Here is a 23,039-nt window from a genome sequence, read left to right on the forward strand (position 1 = left end):
CCAAGTCAAAACCTGAAAACATTTGACTTACTGTAATGCCAAGAACAATGGTGAATTCTCACTTTTGAGAACCTTTAATACTTTACAACTAAATGACTGAATAACAATAGTAAAACGTTTTGTGCACCTGTTTCCATAGTAAAATTAAATGAATGAAAACTGCTGTATGTGAATATCTATCCATCCATCCATCATTTAAGCTCAGGTCCTCTACCAGCTTGAGGGACCTGCGCAGTATCATAAGTGTTCCTAGGAATGCACACTTCTGGACACAAATCCCAGACGTTGTTCCTTGAACCACACAGCCTTGTTCTTCTGTTTGTCCACAACTACTATTTTGGGTTGGTCGGCCATTACCAGTTTGTCAATGTGTATCTGGAAGTCCCAGAGGATCTTAGCTCTCTCATTCTCAACCACCTTTGGAGGTGTGTCCCATTTAGATATTTGAAAAATCCAGCTTCCAGCCCGTCCTCAGCACACATGTTTGGGTACACTATGCCAGCCACTTGGTTATGGTGTTCAATGTTTCACCTGCCTGCTTGATGTTGACCTTTGCAATTGGCTTGAATTTGGCCTCTGGGGTTGTTTTCTGTAAAAAATGTCTATGGTGTAACCATATAGAAATAATACAATTAATAGCAATTTGTTCTTGTTTGTCTAACACCGTATTTCCTTTCTCTCTGCAGGAAATATTGACAACATCTTCGCTATAGATCCAGACCTGGGCTCTATCACAGTGTCTAAACCTCTGGACCTCCAGCCCCAGGACCAGTTTCACCTGATAGTGAAGGCCACTGATCAGGGTTTCCCTCAGCGCAGTGACCTCTGCTCTGTCCATGTCCACATCCGCATCTCAGATCTAACCCCACCTACCTTCCCTTCAGAAGAGTACTTGACAGAAATCAGTGAATTAAGCACTGTTGGAACACCAGTGGTCACTGTCTCAGCTTCCAGCCCAGCAGCAGTTTCTTATGGGATAGAAAGTGGCAATCCCAATGGGACATTTTACATTGACCCATTTACTGGATTAATTACAAACCAACGGCACCTTGATTTTGAGAACTGTGCCTCCTACAAGCTCAAAGTTACAGCCTCCACCACAGCTGGAGCTTTGTCCAAGACTGTTGTGTATATCTATGTTATTGATGAGAATGACAATGCTCCTGTATTTCAGCAGAGGGAGTACTTTGGGCAAATAAGTGAGTCAGCTCATATAAACAGCATGATGATGGGAGAAACACACACCCCTCTGGTCATCCAGGCTTTAGATGCAGACAAACATGCAAATTCTCTGTTGGTGTATCAGATACTTGATCCAGAGGCCCAGAAAGTCTTCAAGATAGACCCAAGTATGGGCACTATCTCTTTAATTTCACCAGTTGACTTTGAAACCAAGGCTGAGTATCACTTCAGTGTGCAGGTGAAGGACTCAGGGGACCCATCGCTGTATGCAGCAGAGCCTGCCAAGGTCACAGTTCGTGTCCTGGACCTAAACGACTGCCCACCACAGTTCACCATGCCAGTGTACAAGTCATCTATCATCTTCCCAGTTGTCAGGGATACAGAGATTGTGCATGTTATGGCCCACGATGCAGACTCAACAGTGTCATACAGCATCAGTGAGGGTAATTTCTACAATGCCTTTTCAATTCACCCAAACACTGGAGTCATCTCTGTGAGCAATGTGTCTGAATTTAAACCGTTTTATGAACTGGTTGTCAGAGCATCTGATGGCCTCTACAAAGATTCAGCTACAGTCATTGTAAATGTGACAAACCTTACAGCAAGCTCTCTTGGGTTTGAGCAGAACTTTTACTCCGCAAGCGTCATCGAAAATTTAAAAACAGTCAAAACTTTGGTGGCCCTAAAAGCCACGGGTTGCTATTTAAATGAGCCTCTTTTATATTCTGTTATAAACCCAATGGGGAAGTTTGCAGTTTCCCAGACGTCAGGTGTGCTTGAAACAACAGGTTTCCCTTTTGACCGAGAGGAACAAGATGTTTATGATGTAGTGGTGAAGGTTGAAGACATGAGAACACCTCGTAGAACAGCTACAACCCAAGTCAAGGTGTTTATAGATGATGTCAATGACAACTTTCCACAGTTTTTAAACTTGCCTTTTTCGATGATGATATCTGAAGAGTCTGAGCCAGGAGATGTTTTGTATCAAGCAACTGCCATTGACAGAGATTTGGGAGAAAATGGATCTATCATGTATTCACTGGAAGACGATTATGGCCTCTTCAGAATTGATCCTGATGTAGGCGATGTGTCCCTTCAGAGGCCTCTTGATTTTGAGGCCCTGAATAAGTATGTGTTGACAGTCGTGGCTACAGATGAGGGAGAGCCCAGTCACAGTGCTGTAGCACAGCTGAGCATTCAAGTAAGAAATCGAACCAACCCAGTTTTTCAGACTCTGCTGTATCCACTGAAAGTGCCCGAAAATGTCCCCCCATTCACCACAATCTTACACGTCCAGGCCAGGAATCCAGAAGGCTATCGGCTCATCTACAACCTCGAAGAAGAAAATGCGTCAAAGAACTTTCACATTGATTTTAAAACTGGTGTACTGACAGTCTCGAACCCTCTGGATTACGAGAGCCAAACCATGCATGTGTTGACAGTTCGAGCCACAGATTCTGTAACTGGAGCTTTCTCAGAGGCCTTGATTGAAGTAGAAGTGGAGGATGTGAACGATAATGCACCAGTTTTTTCGAAGCTCTCATACAGCGTGAGCATTGCTGAGGAGCTTCCAATTGGCACTTCAGTGATACAAGTATCTGCCTCTGATAAGGACTCTGGCAGAAATAAAGATTTGACCTTCAAGATGGTAAAAACAGAAGGAAATGAAACAGATTTCTTTGAGATTGACCCTCAGAGTGGATTTATTGTCACAAAACAAGTGTTGGACTATGAAAACACAAAGCAATTTAATTTGAAAATTAAAGCCACTGACAATGGCACTGTCTCTCTTAGTAGCGAAGCTCACGTCTTTGTAAATGTTACAGATGTCAACGACAACCCACCAGACTTTGTCAGCTCCCAGTATGAATCCGCCCTGGATGAAATGGCAAAGTGTGGCCACATAGTCATCAAAATCCAAGCTTCTGATCCTGATGTTGATGACCTGGATGACCTCAAGTACAAAATCCTTTCGGGGAACGAAGGGCGCTACTTTAATATAAATGAATCGTCAGGAATCATCTCTTTTTCAAATGTTTGCAAAAGGAATCTGGATCCTTACTATAACCTCACAGTGGCGGTGTCTGACGGAGTGTTTCAGAAAACCGCACCTGTCAACATAGACATGATTAGCAGCAACAGGCATAGCCCGCACTTCAAGCAGAGTATCTACGAAGCAGAGCTGGCTGAAAATGCAGAAGCAGGAACTCGTGTGATCCGACTAGCAGCTATCGACCCTGATGATGGACCATATGGAAGTGTTGACTACACCATCATTAACAAACTGGCAAATGATAAATTTGCCATTGATGATGACGGGCAGATTGTTACGACACAACCTCTGGACAGAGAAAACCCCTCCCAGAGAGTCATAGCCATCAAAGTGATGGCAAAAGACGGAGGTGGAAAAGTGGCTTTTTGCACGGTCAAGATTATTCTCACAGATGAGAACGACAACGTACCTCAGTTTAAAGCATCGGAATACCAGGTTTCAATCCAGTCAACTGTAAACAAAGGTTCCCCTGTCATTCAAATCATGGCTTATGATGCAGATGATGGTAAAAATGCAGATGTCACTTACACTGTGGATGAAGCCGAAGATGTGACTGAAGACATCATTGAGATTAATCCTTTCACTGGAGTTGTAAGCGTCAAAGAGAGTCTTGTTGGCATGGAGAACAAAATCTTCAACTTCAAAGTTAAAGCTCGTGATGGTAGCCTTCCTTTCTACAACTCCACAGTACCTGTTCAGGTCAAAGTGGTTCCCCCTGAGGTTCCACTTCCAAAATTTTCAGAGCCTCTTTATTCCTTCTCAGCTGCTGAAGACATTCCCATAGGGACGGAAATCGGCTCAGTGAGGGCTGAGTCCGACACGCCTCTTATTTACAGTCTGGTGAATGGAAACACAGTCGAAAGCAACAAAGACAAAGTGTTCACACTGGACAAAGAAAGTGGAACTTTGCTTTTGCAGAAGACCATTGATCACGAAAAGACCAAATGGTACCAGATTGATGTGATTGCTCAGGGGAGCCACAACGGGACGGACGTTGCATCGTTGGTGTCTGTCAGCATCCAGGTCCAAGATGTGAACGATAATCAACCGGTGTTTGATGCAAACCCTTACAGAGCCTTCCTGGCTGAGAACATGGCTCCTGGAACCACTGTTATTCAGGTGAGATGTTCATTACTGATTGTCAAGATTTGTAAAACATAGACCTTTTAAAGCACACTGTTACACTGGCCCTCTAATACTCTTAGATACTCTTAATACTCCTAATACATGTAGATTTATGACACATTGAGCTTACTTTAACACCACAATGAAGATGCCTGCAAACAAATCCACATCTTCACAATTCATATTTAATGCTGTATCATGAATGTAGTACTTGTAGGTACAGAAAATAAGGCGTTGGCTGTGGTTAAAAAAAAAAAAAACATTACGCAACACAGACACTATTAGTTTGTCATTTTAGAGTTTGGGAGAGTTACAGTAGGAGCCTGTTTTTAATGTAGTTTAACTTCACTTGACAAACAACTAGAAATACTTAACGAAATGCAGTCAGCTCATTTACAGAGACGTGCCAAGCTGATCCCAATGTTATAGGACTTAAGATTTTGACCAAAACAACTTGATCAGATCACTGTTAATAATTTAAGCTAGTGATTGGTGTGACGAGGCTAAAACAAAGTTTGCTCATTCATCCCACCTTGTAGACATTGCATGGTTAGTTCTTGGCTGGCACAGCTTGGTCTTTGCTATCTCAAACACTTACTGGAACAATGTCCATCTCCCAAGAAAAAAGAAAATGTTTATGTCTTTAAAATACTGAAGTTTTAAATACACCCGCAGGTGACAGCTAACGACCCAGACACAGATGGCAACGGACTTGTAACGTACAGCTTGGAGTCACTACCAGACAACACCACAACGGACATCACCAACGTGTTCTCCATCGATGGCACGAATGGCTGGATCACCACCTTACAGGAGACGGACTGTGAGACGACCAGGATCTACAGGTTTAAGGTGGTCGCCACCGACCACGGTGGTAACGTCAAGCTGTCATCCAGCGTCCTGGTGGAGGTGACTGTGACGGATGAGAACGACAACCCACCAAAGTTCTCAGACGATGTGTACCGCGGCTCGGTGGTGGAGGACAGCAATCCGGGGGAAGTTATCATCTCCATGACAACCACAGATGCTGATGTGTCCCTGGAGAACCGCCTAGTAACTTGTTACATCACAGGTTAGTGTGTCCAGTGTGTAGACTTGAGCCTGTGAGTGTTTGTTTAGGAATGTGTGCAAATCATACAGAGAAACAGCTCAAGTGTATGTGTGTGTATGCACAACAGTGTGTGTCCATTTGTATTCTCAGCTGTAATATACAAGCGTGTGCGTATGTTATCAGCCAAATTAATAACCCATTGAAGATTTGCTGCTCTGTAGGGTTTATCCAGACATTAATGCGGAAAATGAAATCTCTGTTAATCGCCCTCAACTGTGTCATGATATTTTATTCAAGCACAGATTATTTACAAAAAAGAGCTGGTTGACAAGAGAACAAAACAACAACACCAACTGGATGCCCTGCAGCTAACAACAAAAACAAAGCCTGAAATTAATGCAAATCCTCGAGTTTCCTCCAGACAGTTAAAGTCAGACAGTTCTGAATTAGATTGCTGTCACAACATTGTATTTTAGAAAGTGTAATGAGTAAAGCCTTCCATTTGAATTATTTATAAAAGGTAGTATTTTGGCTGATGCTCACAGCAACTTGTCAAAGAGACACAAAAACAGAAGCCTGCCACCTTTTATGATTGTTGTAGATGGACTTACCTGAAAATGTTAACGGCAGAGCTTCTTCTCACAACCAGATTTTAAATTCTTTTTAGAATATTGTTGAAAGTAAAAAATATATCCAAAGTTTAGGACATAATTAATGGTAGAATTATTTAAAAAAAAAAACATGTGTGAGTAAAACCCCTAATATTTCTTCGATAGTAGTAAAGCCAAACATTCAATACATTGATTTTGTAATGCATGAAAACACCAATAAAAAATGGAACTGTGCTGCTGTACTGCAAACATGTATGTTCATTTTAATTAATTTATTTATTTATTTGACCAGATTTTTAATCTAATTCTCATTTCTACATTGAATTAAGTTATCTTGCATGATATTTATTAAATAGCAAGACACTTCAATAGAAAGAGAAGATAATTTTCCTACAGCTTGTTCACATCTTGATTGCTTTTTTATTTAATTTTTTCTGTTTTAAAACAAAAGTACCTTTGCGTGTATGCACCAAACGAGGTGTTTTTTTTTGAGGTTGAAACGTTTTAAAAATATTTTACTAATTATCTAAATGAGGGTGCAAAGCTTTTCCTCATTGTGAAGAGTAAAATTCTTTGGGGGGGGGGGGTATATAATACTTTGGGAAGATTTTCTAACATTAGCTTTAACAAAAAAGTTTCATGACTCCATCATGCAGACATTTCTCCCCAGAAGTAGACTTTAACGAAGTTTGTTTACATGAATTTAAATTAAATGTAAACCTATTTCTTATTTTGCTGTGAGCTGTTTATGTAGAATTCAATTAGTATATTGTCACAGCTGTAAAAAAAACCAACATTAGTCACAAGACCTCTCTGGTAACTTATGACAACTATGAATTGAAACAGTTTCTTTGTTAAGGTAGAAGCTGTCGTTGCTGTCGTGACTAGTCTTCTCCAATATAGGTCTTAAAGCTAAAGAAACAATAAAATATGGCCAAAAATATTGGCACCCTTGCAATTCTGTCAGAAAATGCTTGTCTCAGAAAATTCTTCCAATTGCAAATGTTTTGCTATTCAAGTGCTTATTGTTTGTGTTTGCACTAGAACAACACAAAAAACCACAGAAGAAAAGTCAAACATGCTATAAATTCATTCAGAATTCAAGCATGTGATGCTCCTGTAATTTGTATTTAGACACCTGTGGCAAGTAACAGCTGTGGGCAATATAGTAATCACACTTGCAACCAGTTAAAATGGAGAAACGTTGTGTTGTGTGTCATACTGAGCATGGAGAAAAGAAAGATGTGGAAAGAGGCAGGATTGTGGATTTGAGAGAAAAAATTGTGGAAGAACATGGACAATCTCAAGGCTACAAGTCCATCTCCAGAGATCCTAATGTCCCTGTGTCCACTGTGCTTTTATCCAAAATGTTTTAGAATGTTGCTACTTTATTTGTTTATCCATTCACACCTGACCTCCTAGGAGTGACTCTGGACTTTGGGTTCAGTCTCTTGCCCAATGATACTTCAGCATGTAGCCAGGAATGGACCAGGAGTCAAACCACTCACCTCCTGGTTCGTGGTTTACCAACTGAGCTAAGTTTTTCAGTATAGTAATTAATAACTTAGCTGTTTACGATTGCAGATGGGGACCCTTTGGGCCAGTTTGCCATCATCCAGGAGGACGAGGGCGTGTGGGGTTTGATTGTGAAGGAACGTCTGGACCGGGAGAAGAAAGACAGATACAGGCTGAAAGTCACTGCCACCGATGGGAAATTTGAGGCTCCAGTTACTGTGGACGTCCACGTGCTGGACATCAATGACAACACTCCACTGTGTGAACAGGTGAGCGAGTTTATTTTCCCCCCACTCTTTCCCTTATCAGGTCATCACTCTTATTTATCTGCCAAAAGTCAACTTGTTAAACTACAGAGCATCAGTCACACTTAAGAAGTACAATAATCTCTAAATTAGTTTATTTGAATTCTGTTGAACATAATTGGAAGAAAATAGCTTGCAAAGTATAAAAGCCCTCGTTTATTTACATGCACATCACCCCAGCTGCAACAGATCAGACCCACAGTTCTGTTAATTTCTTATTCTGTAGCTCCTGGACACAACAAAAACATATCAGTACAATTTTTTTAAGGGGAGGATAAACATTCCAAATACTTGTTAATTAGAAAAAAAGACCCAGGCATCCACCCATGCAACGGCATGGAAAAGCATTATAGTAATTCAAAGTTTTTCTAACACTGGGGACAAATGTAAATAGTGTTGTAAATATGTTAAGAAAATTAGGTTAATTACCTCATTAGTGACATTTGACAATTTTTAAGAATAAATGTGAATATATCAAACATTCATCGTGACATTGATAAATTTCATGATGTATTTAAGGCTGTGTTTTCTGAAGAATTTATGCAACAGCAATCATGCAAGATTTGTTTTACACTGATTGCAGGGCAAATTGGAAACAAATTTCTTTGACCTTGAGGGCAAAAAATGTCTTTCTTGTAATTGTGTATGCAGTTTGGCTGACACACTGTCCAAAAACGACTTACACATTTACTGCTTGCATGTATTGGGAGCACTTTGTCTTACTCGTAGACACTTTGACACGTAGACATGAGGAGGTGGGGAATGAACCACGATTAATAGTCAGCTCTTCAACATGAGCTGCTGCAGCCTAGTAATTGAGATTATAGAAATACTTACAGCAGCGCTTTCAAACGCTTGATGCAGTTATGAATTACTTCAAATATAATAATAAAATCTTACCATTGCAAAAGTGCTTGTAAGCCAACACCTTCCCTCATTATTGTACACTGAAACCCAGTGGCTACACTGATGCCCGCTGCTTTGAATCATTTTACTTATCCAACACTGTGGAGCTGCACTGAAAAAAGTGCTGCACATTAATAGAGGCCTGAGTATCGTTATTATGCTCCTGTTCCAGCTGGTGTACACAGAGATGGTGATGGAAAACTCGCCCTCCAGCATTTTTGTGCTCAAGGTTTCTGCGTCAGATCCAGATGTGGGGGCGAATGGCCAGATCTCCTACACGCTTCACGGTCCCAACGCAGACAAATTCCATATTGACCACAGAACAGGTATGATGGGTCTCTCTGACTTGGCTGCAGAGAGGTGATGATGCCATCAGTACTCTGCAGCTGATCAGAGAGGTTCTCTCCTATTCTTGTATTTGTTTTTCTCAGGTTTTATTATTGTTGAGTGGCTGTAGGATATTAGATAGTTTGAAGCCAGAGAGCCACCAAAACTTCATATCTGGTAAAAGTAAGTCTGATTTTACAACAGTCTTAGCTGTGTTAACATAGTAAGCTCACAGCCAAAGTTTAAACCTAAAATGTTGTGTAACTCCTGTTGGTAGTGTAACGGCAATTAATGGGGCGACTTGGTGAGTCGGGAACATGCTAGTGCTAGTCAGGAAGAACATTCTTCTGTCAGCTTGACACCTCAGGTGCTAACCAGACAGCAAGTTACCACACTGCCAAGGCCGCTGCTGTTCAACAGTGCAACTGTACATAATGAGTGTATGTGTATAAATATTGATAATCTGAATGGTTTGGCATGTTTTTCATAGTAAAATACAGGAGTCAACTGTGTTTTGTCCTTTGATGTTGATCTCTAAAGCTCATTAAAACTGCAGCATGTCATTTTGTTTTAGTAGAAATACAGAACAAAACTTAGGTTAATAATAAGTGGTGCTGTGGTCTAGACCCATTAAATGGCTCAGGCAGAGGGGATGGATTAGTATGTTTTATAGCCTTGTCACTGTTTGTAATTTGGTAATAACTACATTAACAATGAAGGGTTGTTGTGGCTCTGGAGGAGTGTAGCAGATAGTAGATGAGTAGGAAGAAGAAGAGCAGAGTTAATTTAATTCTCACACTAACACTAGCTTAAGTTGCATATTGTGGCATTAGTTAAAACAGATGTTAATCTGCATCTTCGTGGGTTTCACTTGTTTCTAACATACTAAACTGGACATGTTAAATGCTCATAAATGTAATACTTTAATAACTCAATTATGGTAATATGTCAGATCCGTATGCCAAAATGTGCACATTAGGGTAACAAGTTACATTTTCTTTTACTGCAAACAATGTGCTTTTGCATGTATGAAGATGCACCAAACTTTAATTTTTTTTATATTTTAGTACTTAAACAAGATGAGTCTGAAATGTGCTTTGCATAATGTTACAATGATAATAAAAGGGCATTTAATATATTTTCCATTTCCACACAGGTGAGCTGTTCACTCTGGCTGTCCTGGACCGTGAGAGGGAGGTCGAGTACAACCTGGTGGCGAAGGCTACGGATGGTGGGGGGCGTTCATGTCAGGCGGATGTCCTGCTAAAGATCCAGGACATGAACGACAACCCCCCTCGCTTCTCCTCCAGTCACTATGAGGTCACTGTGTTTGATAACACAACGGTTCGAACGCCCATCGCCGTCATATATGCCAAAGACCCAGACACGGGTAAGCTCTTTTTTTTAAAATTATTATTATATCTTCCAATGCTGCTATGAATCTGGGAGTTACAACACAGTGAGGCTGCAGAGACCTTAATATTGTTTCTTTCAGGTCCAAACACGCTGCAACAACAGCTTAGTCCTGGTATCAGTGATCCTTTTTACACTAATAAAGCCTAATGCACAGGCTTGTCTTTGTGTGTCTGTGCGCGTCTATGAATGTGGCATCACTGATCCTAAACATAATAACAGATTAAGCCATTGTCAACAGAGTTTTGATTTCTGAAACGCCCACCGGATACCTTTCCTCTTTGTCATACCAGCCGTGTTGTAATTATTAGCTTCCTGTGGATTTTAACCTTTAACCCTGGCAGCATTCTCTTCTGACTTTTGCCATTAGGTCAGAGTAATTTAAAATGTTGCAGCTTATTTTCGCTGTGGTTATCCAGAGGACAGAGACAAGCTCAAGCTACAGAGTTTATGTGATTTAAGAAGCATGAAATGAATCTTCTTCATGAAAGGCTTTAGAAAGTATTAAAAAGTAATAACTTGAATTTGCAGGTTCTGAATAGTCTGCTGCAGACACTCAGATATAGGTGGTACACAACTCAAATGAAAAGTGGAGTTGTTATAATAAATGACAGTATGGTCATGTTTAACTTGCATACAAAATACAAACATAAGATGTAGATTGGGTGTTGGGCATACTTCAGTGTTTGTTTGGGGGGTGGCTGGGGGGCTAAATAACACCTTGTGTAGTGGTAACCTGAGAGGCTAAAACATTAGGAGTAGGAAGTGAGGTGCACCCTGGAAAGTCTCAAGCAAAGAGACAGACAACCACCTCTAAAGGTGATGCAGACTTTGCTGACCGCTGCTCCACGTGACCTAGGAATGATTGCCTCTGCAAATGTCATGGAAATCCATAGCTTTTAAAAATGTACTTGGTAGAATATCTTTGGCTGCATTCACATTACAGTTGAAATCTTTTTGTCCTCAAGTGGCATTAATCTAATTTGTTTCCGTGGACCTGTGGACATACCAAGTTGGATTTTCTCAAATCAGATAAGGATCCTTTTCAAATGTGGTCCTAGATCTGATTCACTTCTGATCTCTGACCACTTTCAGAACAGGTGACATCTCACCCGTACGAGGTGCATATTGCCTGTCGTCATTATTCAGTCGACAAGGAGAGTAACAACTGGGACGGGTAAATGGAGAGATGAGTAAGTTTCAGATTAGCTTGAATTTTTTGGAAAAATCCTCTGTTCAAACCAAACTGGAAGGAAGATGCTGCAGCTAAGCAGATTTTGAGGAACCTGCACAAAGTGATTTTTCTTAGAGGACAAAAGTAGGTCATCTCCAAAAAGACATGTGAAGAGTCAGAAGAGACATGTGTTGTTCTACACACATGGCTCACGCTTCAGTTAAATGTGTGCTCTACTGCTTAGGCTTAATTATTGCAGAGTGGAGGACCTACGTCCTTTACCTTGTGTGCTGCAAGGGCACCACCACCAAGGTAGTGGTTTCACCTTCTTATAATTAAACACGAACACTGAGACAAACAGGCTTTGAATAATACTGGATTAAACTCCCCAAAGCTTTTAGCTTGTTTCTGCGTAAGAAAAAAATGACTAATCAGCATGAATTAGTTTCTTTTTCCATCTGTTACTTGTCCATTGTTGACCTCGTGTTGCTCCTCCTTAGCTTATTGTTTTCCTCTTTCCTGCAATCTGTCTTTTTAATCGCTCACCCACAAATTTGTCTTTCTGTCTGTGTTTTAGCACACGGTTTGATCACTGTTCATTTTATCACTTCACTGTTTTAGCGCTAAACATACTATAGAGAAAAACCGAACCTCTCTCTTCTGACTGAAGTGAGCCAGCACAGTTTGGAACAAATTTCCTCTGCAGGTTCTAAATGTTGTATTCATTTGTTGCCTTTTGATGGTTGGTTGGTTTTCAGGTGTTGCAACAGTAAAGTCTAATAAAAGTTGGACAGTTTACTCATCTAAAAGCAGTCTGTGTTGACATTCAGTGTTTTTTCACGTATGCACATTTGTGTACACATAAACAGTGTAGTGTATGCAAGAGTCATGCAAGAGTGTCTAATAAAATGTGCACACACCCTGAAGTGCAAATGTTCAGCTCATGCAAACACTGGAAGATGCGCACGATTTGGAAGCACATGCTGTAAGTGGAGTCAGTCACACAAATTTAACACATTGGACACTTCCCGACCCGCGTACTCCAACCCTAACAATGACAGCACTGAGGTTGAGTAACCAGCCAAAATACCTCTGTGAAATGTGTCCATGCAAACATAGGACATGTGTACACACACACACACACACACACACACACACACACACACACACACACACACACACACACCCACTTGGGCAAATGAACAGGAGCAGACAGAACAAGTCAGCCACTCCTTCAGATGTGCAGCAGCTTGTCCTTCTCTCCAATGGCAACTTTCTCACAGTCAACAGTGACTAATGGGCCTTTTTTTTCTCTTGGATGTTTTATTTGCCAAAGAAATGTGAAAGAAATCCATCTTAATCATTTTGACACAATGAGAGAAAAGATCTGCAACAAGATGTATGTAGCATCATTAGGAATAAAACTCTTGTCGGAGCAGCTTATTTTTCAGAAGTAATTACTTTTTTGGCATTTTGCCTGTAATGCTGATGTTAATAACAGCTACAGAAAACATGAGGGAAGACAGAAAATGACAATGACATTTGTTGTGACACATAATTTAAAACCCTTTTAAACAGGTTCCCTTTGAGGCTGCTGTGTGTCAGCTAAAACATTGACCTTTAAGTACGTCACTGCCCTCAATCACAGCTGTCATTATGCCTAAACAGCAGTTCCCAAATATTCTTTTGGTTTGTGAACTAAAAGGATAACAGCATCTGCTTACAGCATGTTTCTGAGCGCTGCTGGGGCATGTTTAGGGTATTTGTGTTGGCTAAGGTAAAGGCAAGGACTGGCCTACGTGGCCTGTAATTATCACTGCATAATTATGGATAACAATTACAGGACACATGTCACAGTGACCAGTTTTACCACAGCGTAATGAAATTGTTCAGATTCCTTTTTTTTTAATACTTACGGGAGTGCTGAAGTTAAAAAAAACAAAAAAAACCCCAAAAATCATTATATCCCCCCCAAAAAATACCACACATAAGGTGTCACATTTGTGTAGCTGCAGTGTTTAAAGTCATATCGGTCATAACTTTGAGTCCTTTGTGTTTTTACCATCCAGTAATGGTTTAGATTCACAGTACATTGTGACCCCTAGTGGTGTTTTGACCTCCAGGTGGAACAGGCCATTTGTAAGTGGTTGTTGAGGCATTAATAAGAACTAAAAGGTAATTACAAGAATGAATGGCTTCATGGCACATGTGGCCTGTTTTGATCCCATTGTCAGCGTAACAGTAACTTTCTGTCTCTTTGTACAATGGTTTTCCATTGTGACGGTCGGTTATTTTTAGCATTTTGCTTTTGTGTCTTTGGAGTTGTTTGCCTATTTATAATTGATTTGTGTCTTATTGGTGGTTTTACACATCTTTTAATATGATCTCTTTCATTCCTTAGTAGTCAATAGGACTATCTGTGGGTATTTCATACGTAACTGAGCTCTTAGAGGAAAACGATACGTTAACAGCTATACGGCGTCTCGTTGGACTGTGCCCTTTGGGCCTTTTCTGTAATGGATCCATGGCTCCACTTTAACATGTACTGAAGAAACAAATGTATAAAATTTGCAGATATCTCTGGAACTTTCTAGTGCTGCTTATTTATGCACCCTTGCTGTTTGCTGTAGCTTCACCCTCAATACAGCTGGTACATTACTGAACTCTGTCCGCCGCTGACCCCTCACTCCCTACACACACACATACAAACCTTCAACTATATCCATCTCACACAATGATCCAAGTCCTCATTCATTTCATTCCTTCATGTACTGAATACTATGCATTAGCATTTTACACTGCACTGTCACCTGTTGTTTGTTCTTTATGCATTATTCTTAATTTAATGTAGTGTAAATAAGTGTTTATAGTTGCTGACTTGTGTTATCAGAATAAACATCTGATGAGACACATTCATCTGTACATTACATCCACAGTACTTCCAGCTCTATATCATTTGTCCACAGTACTACCATATGTATATTATATCCATAGTACTCCAGCTGTTTATTAATTTTTCTGTAGTGCTTCCACCTGCACATTATGTCCATAATAGTGCCTATCTCGTACATACTGTAGACATTATATCACAGTATATTTTGCACTGCTTATCGCACTTTTGGTTAGATACTAAACTGCATGTTGTTGCCTTGTACTTATACATGTGTAATAACAATACAATTACATCTAATCTAATACAGGGAGCCGCATGTTAGAAAGTATAATCTGTTCCAGTTGTGTCAAATTCGTTTGTCACATAAGGACATTTTTATAGTTATGCAGAATTCCTTCTGCGTATATAAAAAGAATATAAATTTCCCTGTAATACTGATAATTATTTTAGTTGATGTGTCAGCATTTCTGGCACATACACAAAGCTTTCATTGAGACAAGTTATGGCTTTTGTGAAGATGAAAGTGTTTTGTATTTTGTGTCTCTGTGCATGCACATCGTGTTTTCACTTTTAATTATGAACACCCCTTGTGAAATCCAGCTGTGGTTTTAATACCAGTAGCAATTTCTTGGCTAATTTGTTTTTCCTCTCAGAGATAGGAATCTGGGTGTCAGGCCGCAACACGTCTGTCGGAGCCAATATCCCACCCAAATGCACAAGACTACTAAAAGCAAAGATAATCAGTTAACAAAAGTGATCTTAATTAAATGTCTTGTTTCTGTTGCAGCTGCTGATCAGTATCTACTTTTTATTGTATTTAATATTTACATCTCTTTGTGTTCATGTCCTCCAGGTATAAACTCTGAAGTGAAGTACTCCCTACTGGCAGGTGATGGGGGTTACTTCTCTCTGGAAGAATTTTCCGGGATCCTGCGGCTGGAGAGACCTCTGACCCCTGACACCCCACCCACCTTTGAGCTGAAGGTAAAAGCCACCGACCGCGGCCTGCCTCGCCACCTGTACTCCGTCGCCACTGTGACGGTGGATGTGGTCTCTCTGGATGACTACCAGCCAGTCTTCCTAAAGTCAGAGTACACTGCCCAGCTCCCAGAATCCTTTGCAGTCGGGGCGGAGGTGCTGAGCGTGTCTGCCCTCACCAGAGATGGTGGAGGGCCGGATCCAGTCATGTACCGCATCGTGTCTGGAAACGAGGATGGACAGTTCCAGCTGGACTCGCAGACAGGTGAGAGCAGTTTTTGTCCATCTTTCTTCTTTTTGTGTGTGTAAAGCAGGTTGTGAAATCAATTGATTCTCAGAAAATACAACGAAAAAGTAGTTTTTGTGTTGTATTGGATCTAAAAGAGTGGGACTAAGATTCATAAGATCTGCAGTAGTTTTCAGTCCCATTAATCTCCAGTCCTTGTCTGTCTCTGTATTTTTTTACTTTAGGTCTTTGACTATTAACTGTATCGCTGAAAGAAGTAATGTAATGAGTGATTCCCTCGCTTACATTACTTTTTAAAGTTAGATGAGAAGCATGTCCTACTGTAAATATATCAGGTTTTAGTGAGCTTTAGAAGTGCTGTAACAGGGCCCGGCTCGCTGTTTGCTTGTGCTAAACTAATCACCTCATGGTTCCAGTTACATGCAGTGCCAATAGTTTCCCTCTATGAAGGCCAAACAGTAGAAATTCAGAAGTTTCCAAAATAAATCAAAAACAAAATAAAAAGTTACTGCTTCACCTTTAGCTTTAGCTGCTTTTTCTCTTGATGAGCAGCACTTGCAACCTGCAACCGAGCAGGAAATTTGTGCTATAAATCTGGATTTGTTTAAGGCACTAAATGGGACAGGTTTACTGTAATTAGTGTTTTTACATTAATTATGATTTTTTTATTTTTTATTAATGATTTTCTTTTGTGTGGAACTATAGGTCTATAATCCTGACTGATAGCTACTACCACATATTAAACACTGACAGAAGACTAGAGGTTATTTCTCCCAAACTTTAATCTTTAACACATTTCTGGTCTTTTTTTAGTGCAAAAGTGTGTCTTTTAAAAAGTGTTAGGATTTTTTTCATATGCATGGCAGGTAAAATGTTCTTTTTAGTTTGATTCAGTGAAATCTGCTCTGACCCACAGTTTAAGTACCCAGACTTGTCATGTGCTCATTCCACTGTTAGACGTTTGGTGCAAACTGCAGTCTGCCCTTTGGACTGCCAATAAATCATTGAAGGCCAGCTGGTGAGAAGAACCATAGGCATCGATTAGTGTCCACTGTATTAAATTACATTATTTGGAGAGTTCACAATTTTGAACAGCAGACACGTACGCACTTAAGAATCAGGAATTCAGGAACAGTAGAAGAACTTTGTGAGGTATTATGTATTAATGTTGACAAGGCTGTTGAGATTCTCATTGTTGTTTATTCATGAGACAAGTTGAACTGCAAGTACAAAACTATGTACTGGTAGTAAAATTCATCCTTTCTGGTGGCATGAATAAGTTGTGAGCAAGATGCAAAAAAAAACTCAATCTTTTTAACATCCACCTGTGTTTGAAGGATGTATAAAAATTGAATTGTGCTGAACAAGTGATAATCTTGAGAAGTTAAAGGTGGATGAGACATAAGTACACATCCTGCCACCCAATCGATTCTGTTCTTGTTTTATGTTCTCTAGCTGGTACTGACCAGTTTATGCTCTGTGTTTCCACTCTCAGTTCTTAAATACACTGGGATCTGAGTCACTAATTCAGGTGAACAGGTGTTTAAAGCTGCATTATAAGTTGTTTTCTAATTTAGTATTTGAATTCAATTAGTAAAAAGTAGTAAATTCAGTAAATTCAGATTAATTCAGATTGTGGGGATCCCACACAAACATGTGTGATCAAACAGGACATCAGAGCAAAACAAACATGGCGACGGACTATCGTCATCATATAGTAGCACTTACAGGTGCTGTATTTTGCACAGAAACAGAAGAGAAGAAAAAGTTAGTTATATCACTAGCTAGTAAAGTATTAGTGCAATAATATTACTTTTCCAAGTAACAGGAAGAGTAAAAAGTAAAGTGTTCCTGTATTAAGCTTCTATTGTATCAGTGTCTAAACTGCTGAGTAGGTATTTATGTAGAGACATTAGTAACCGTGATAGTAAGGAAGATGTATACAAAACCAAATAAAGCTCAAAAGTCTCTCTCACTCACACTAACACACACATACACACTCTCACTCACACTAACACACACATACACACTCTCACTCACACTAACACACACACATACACACTCTCTCACACACACACTCTCATAGCTGCTGCTGTAGAAATCAATTTAAGGACGTGAGCTTTTTTTCGAGAAGTGATGAGCCTCGGCTCTGTTGGAGCCTCAGTTGTGTTGAGTATTTCCCCAGTGAACCTTCAGAAACTTTTCCAATACTTACTTCTAATACTTATGCTCATAATTAAATGAATTGATTATCACTATTTGGAATTACTGTGCCAAAAAACTGTGATTCAGTTCCACTGCTTTGTTTTAATGTTTGATTAATGCTGAACAATTTGAAATGTAAAGGTAAATACACGAGTAATTATAAAAAAAAAAATAGTTATAAAGCAAATTTTAAATGTGATATGAAAAGACATTTATATTGATGGAACAGTCTGATACGTTTATAAAATATGCTTCTTTTTCTGAGGGTTTGATAAGAAGGAGACTCTGTTCAGTTTGAAGCTAAAGTCACATTATTTCTTTTCTATATTCCTACTATGGAAATAATGCTTGTTTAAAAATGCGGCACAGGTTGGACAAAATTACATTGTTTTATTTAAGAGTATTCTCTAATTTATAAAGCTGCAGAATCCAACTTTGTAAAAATATTTTTAATAGAAATATGCTAACATATCTTTTTATAGAGAGGTGACCCAGAGTCAAACCAAAGTTCTATTTATTTCTATTCATTAATCTTTATTTAACCAGGAAAAAACCCATTGAGATTTAAAACCTCTTTTACAAAGGAGCAGTAAGTACAAAACACAAAATGCCACAGTTAACGCGCCAACAAAAGCAAAACAAAAAACTCCAAATTTAAATGAAGACACCAGAAAACCATGCCAATGTGACGTGCAGTGGATTTAGCTTTCATTCAGTTTTTTAATTAAAGTTATTTAAACTGAATTGAAGATTAAATTGCAACTTTTCACATTGAATTGACATAAGCATACAGCATACAAAAAGCCCTGGAATTTTGAAATGCAATTGATTTAGCTTTTAGATACAATTTTAATCCAAATAATAAAAACTGAATAGAGGATTGAATTGTCACTTTGCAATGGCAATCGCAAAAAAATCGCATATTCAAATTGCATTGAAATATGGTAAAATAACAGCGTTTGGGTACCAATTCTATTCTAGGGGAATAAACTTTATTTTTAAGTTGATGTCCGCTTAAATAATCAGGAGCAAGTGAGTTTCTAAAACCTGCCTGCGTGTGTGTGTGTACACACAATGAATCCTGTGGGAAACTTGGTCATTTATGTAGACTATGATAAATCACCTCTACCCAGTTTCATTTTCTGAGAATTCGCATCATGCTGCACAAAAACGAGCTCAGCCTGATTTGAGCACAGTTTCGAACCCTTACTGACAGAAACCTGGCAGCAGGGAGAACAAGCAGCCATGTTTAGAAACTGTAACTCTGTATATATCAAAAATAGAACGTGCTGAATTTTAATGGCTATAAATCTGCAGAAACATGGCTCCTATAAAAAGAAATGTCACCCTCTGGTGGTTTCAGCTCTGCAGTTTGAATTTTGTGTGAATATAGAGGGAAAATCTTCTGGATTATTATTTAAATGGGAATTATTTCCATTATTAGTACAAAGAGGAAGAGAGTCTTGCTTTAATGGAACCCTTTGAGCTCACAGCGGCAGGTGGGAAGCAGTTAAAGCTCGAAGGAAAATCAATGCAAAGACTTTATTCTGGGAAGAAAATTTGAGTGTTTCATCTCAGCAAAGAGTTGCTTGTGTGTTTGTTTAGTCTTATTAAAATGGAAATAAAGTTCATTTGTGCCAGAAGGTGGCTTGAGGTTCGCAACTCGGGTTAACACAAATAACTCATCCTTTTTACTGTTTTATCCAGAGCACTTTATATTGTTGCTTAACATTCACCGATTCACACGACCTGATCAAGGACACTTCGACACGTAGATACTGGCTCTACCCCTGAGCTACTGCTGCCTCGTAGGTGGCAGGTGCTATGGCTCCTGCGTAGACACATTTCTTTCAATTTGAAGCCCTTGCACAAAAAAAGGAGGTAATGAGATGTCTGACATTTCCATATCATTGAGGATAAATTACCTTGCTTTGGTATTATTTCGCTGTCCTCACCTCTGTTTGTAGGCTGTGGCTGCCATTACTGCAGCTCGTAGACTAGCAAAACCAAGACGTGCAGGCATCTCCAAGGAAATGGTGACAGCTGACATTACTATTATCACAATTCAGATAGATGTTACAGCATGAAGGGCAAAATGTTGCCTACCTTTCTAAATTAAAGGTGTAGTTTTAAAGGGGAGGTTTGCAGTGTATTTGTCTTTATATTTTATTGAAGCTACTGCATCATTATTTTTTTTTTTTTGGTGTTGGATGACTAGTGGAAAAAAAATTATGTACATCATTTTGAGGTCACAGGATAAGTTGAGAATAAAAATTTAAATTTAGATTTGTGTAGTAGAAGAAACCTCTTAGTAGATTAAACCAGAGCATCATAAATCTAAATCACATGTGAGTTAAATGTGAAATTTATTATTATTAATGTTCATCTGTAAGCTACAATCAGTGTTAGTAAGCAGCTTCCGGGTAATCTGTTAATGCCTGTCTAACAGATTTAAAACTGATACAACAGATTCTGAACACAGTGGCAAAGAAAAAATGAACAGAAGAGTGTGAATAGGATTCAGGGCAGTGAGAAAAAGTAAACTGAAGCTCAGCCAACTTTCTCCATGTGGCAAAAGTTAAAAATAAATAAATAAGTCAATGAATAATTAACACGGCACTCTGACTCAGGCTAGCTGTCCAAATCTCCTTGATCTCAGGGAAAAAAAATCAATAAAGTGAAATCTGTGCAGCGTGTACGAAGTGCACATCATTTACTAGTTGAAACTGGGAGGAGTTTAGTTTGAGGGTAGATGGTTGTTTTTGTTGGATCCCATTTGGTTTTATCTCCATGAAGTGTGGTTCAGCAGACTGGCTGGCAGCCCAACAATATAAGCGTGTGTATGCGTCTTAGCCACACACTCTGCTGGATACGAGGAGCTTTAGTCAACAGATACACTCCAGCTTTATGTGTTGTGTAACTAACTGACAAACACAGGCATGTTGTTTCTTCAGACATGTTCATATATATTTAACAAATTCCAGTCTACTGCTTAAAACAATATACAGTAACTACTGTATAAAAGTTGGATATGGCTGACAAAGCAGAACACAAGCTACGTGTTTGTTGCTTACTAAAAAATATGGGATTCGGATCAGTTAACAAATAAGGCAAGAAGACAGAAGCAGAAGAACTGACATTATTAAAGCCACGTGTAAAAAAAGACTAAAGAAAGAGACGACTACACGTTACAGCTAATTTTAAAGTGTTTGATCATGTTCCAGTCAAACTAGGTAACAGAGCATTTTCCTTATTGTCAACATACGGCCAAAAAGACACTACATTAGTTTGTCTCTCATTGGTTCCTGATGAACATATGAATCTATAAGATCAGGTCACAAACAAATGCTCCTTCATTTCATAAAGCTGCTGATAGTTCCAAATGTTACTCATAAAAGAAGAGGTAAAGCATATGTTCGGGGGACATTTTTATTTTAACAGTTTGGCATCTTAAAGTAAGTCTCATTAAAAAAAAGCCAAAGGTTTATCATGGTGACATGATGAACACGTAGTGCAGCAGTGTGGTTCACTGTCGACACATAGTCACTTCAGAGGCTTTTGCTTTTTTCCCTGTTTGATTTAAATGGACAGGTGTGTCGTTTTGAAATTGATGATGTTACTATGTGAAACTTATGTCTTTGGTCAGATTTGTTTCTTCTTAAAAATCTAGTTTTATAAAGGTACTAACAAAGATCCCCTCATAAAAACTCACAAGTCTGATCTATAAAAAAAAAAAAAACTACATGTCAGAAAAGGGTAAAATATATATTTTAAAAAAGTTTTATTTAAGGGCAGTAATATCTTAAAATTGCTTGTTTTGTCCAATCTACAGTCTAGAATCTAAGAAATTAATTTAACAATCACCAAAGACAAAGGTAAAATCACCAAATCCTGACAAACTGCACTGGCAAACAAATCTAATGGAAAAATTGTCTGCATATAAATAAAACCTTATACTTACACAACCATCACAGTAAGAAACAAATGCTGTAAATGACTGACCCACAGTTGAACCTCATTTCTAATCCCTGACAAATTGTATATTTTCCTCCGTGACCACTGGAAATGATCAAACCTTCAGTAACTAGGACCTGAGTGGGAGAAGGAGGTGAAAAGGTCCATCTGTTAAAGTTCAGCAGGTTTACAGCAGGTCAGAAGAACAAGGACCTAAATCCTTCACAAGTGAAAGGAGTAAATCAATAGGAGGCAAAAACAAGTATCTCCTCTAAGGACTCTGAGAAACACCTACATCGCCACCATAAATTGGTGTTAGACTTCACAGCAGCTAGATGTGGAGGGATTTATCATTTGCGAAAGGTTAAACTTGCAGCATCACTGAGCTCACAGTGGTGTGAGTTGACTACAGTCACACATGACAGTGTCTGTTTGACTTATGGAGAATAGTGTCATATAAATCTCCCTGCAGTACAATTATTTCAGCAGTGTAACAGTATGTCGGTCACATATTAAATCTTATGCACAATCTGATGTGAAATCAAACAGAGCGTCATGGCAGTATGTGACGAGGGGGGTGGGGGTGGGGGGGAGGTGGCAGTTCAGATGTGCATTTGCACATCTACATAGCTCTGGTTTCATGGAATGACAAAGAAACTGCAAGGAGGGAGGCAGGAATAAGGAAGACGATCACTGAATGGATGATGTAAATCAGACATTCTTGTTGTCTGTATCTTGCCCTTCGTGCTGTGAAAAACAGTAAAGAGGTAAAACGATTATCTTGCCGAACATCTTTCTATATTGTTAAGACCCTTTTAAACATTTTGAGAAACATTCCTTCGTGATCTGGAAGTAAGTGAATTGGTAGACTCAGTTTCATAAATGATGTGGAGTGTTGTGGGGATCATTTTTACAAGTCATTTAAAGCAATTTGTGACAGTCATGCCCCTAAAAGCAATTTACAATATCGGGAAAAGAAAATCCCTGGTTTACTGAAGAACTTGCAAATTTATTCAGGGAACAAAATGCAATTTGGGCTAAAGCAAACTCCTCTAATGCAGCAGCTGACTGGACAACTTTTAGGACCGTAAGAAACGAAG

General features: G+C 39.2%; 1 protein-coding gene across 1 annotated transcript in view; it reads left to right on the forward strand.

The window, feature by feature from the left end:
- Positions 1 to 23,039, forward strand: part of fat2 (FAT atypical cadherin 2) — an 88,753-nt gene that overhangs the window by 38,106 nt on the left and 27,608 nt on the right. Inside the window, exons 11-16 of the mRNA XM_067518133.1 lie at positions 687 to 4,354; positions 5,036 to 5,432; positions 7,607 to 7,806; positions 8,921 to 9,074; positions 10,232 to 10,465; positions 15,409 to 15,798. Coding sequence (XP_067374234.1) covers positions 687 to 4,354; positions 5,036 to 5,432; positions 7,607 to 7,806; positions 8,921 to 9,074; positions 10,232 to 10,465; positions 15,409 to 15,798 — 5,043 coding nt within the window. The remainder of the gene's footprint in view (positions 1 to 686; positions 4,355 to 5,035; positions 5,433 to 7,606; positions 7,807 to 8,920; positions 9,075 to 10,231; positions 10,466 to 15,408; positions 15,799 to 23,039) is intronic.

This window comes from Channa argus, chromosome 10, assembly GCF_033026475.1.
Source record: "Channa argus isolate prfri chromosome 10, Channa argus male v1.0, whole genome shotgun sequence".
Lineage (NCBI taxonomy): Eukaryota > Metazoa > Chordata > Actinopteri > Anabantiformes > Channidae > Channa > Channa argus.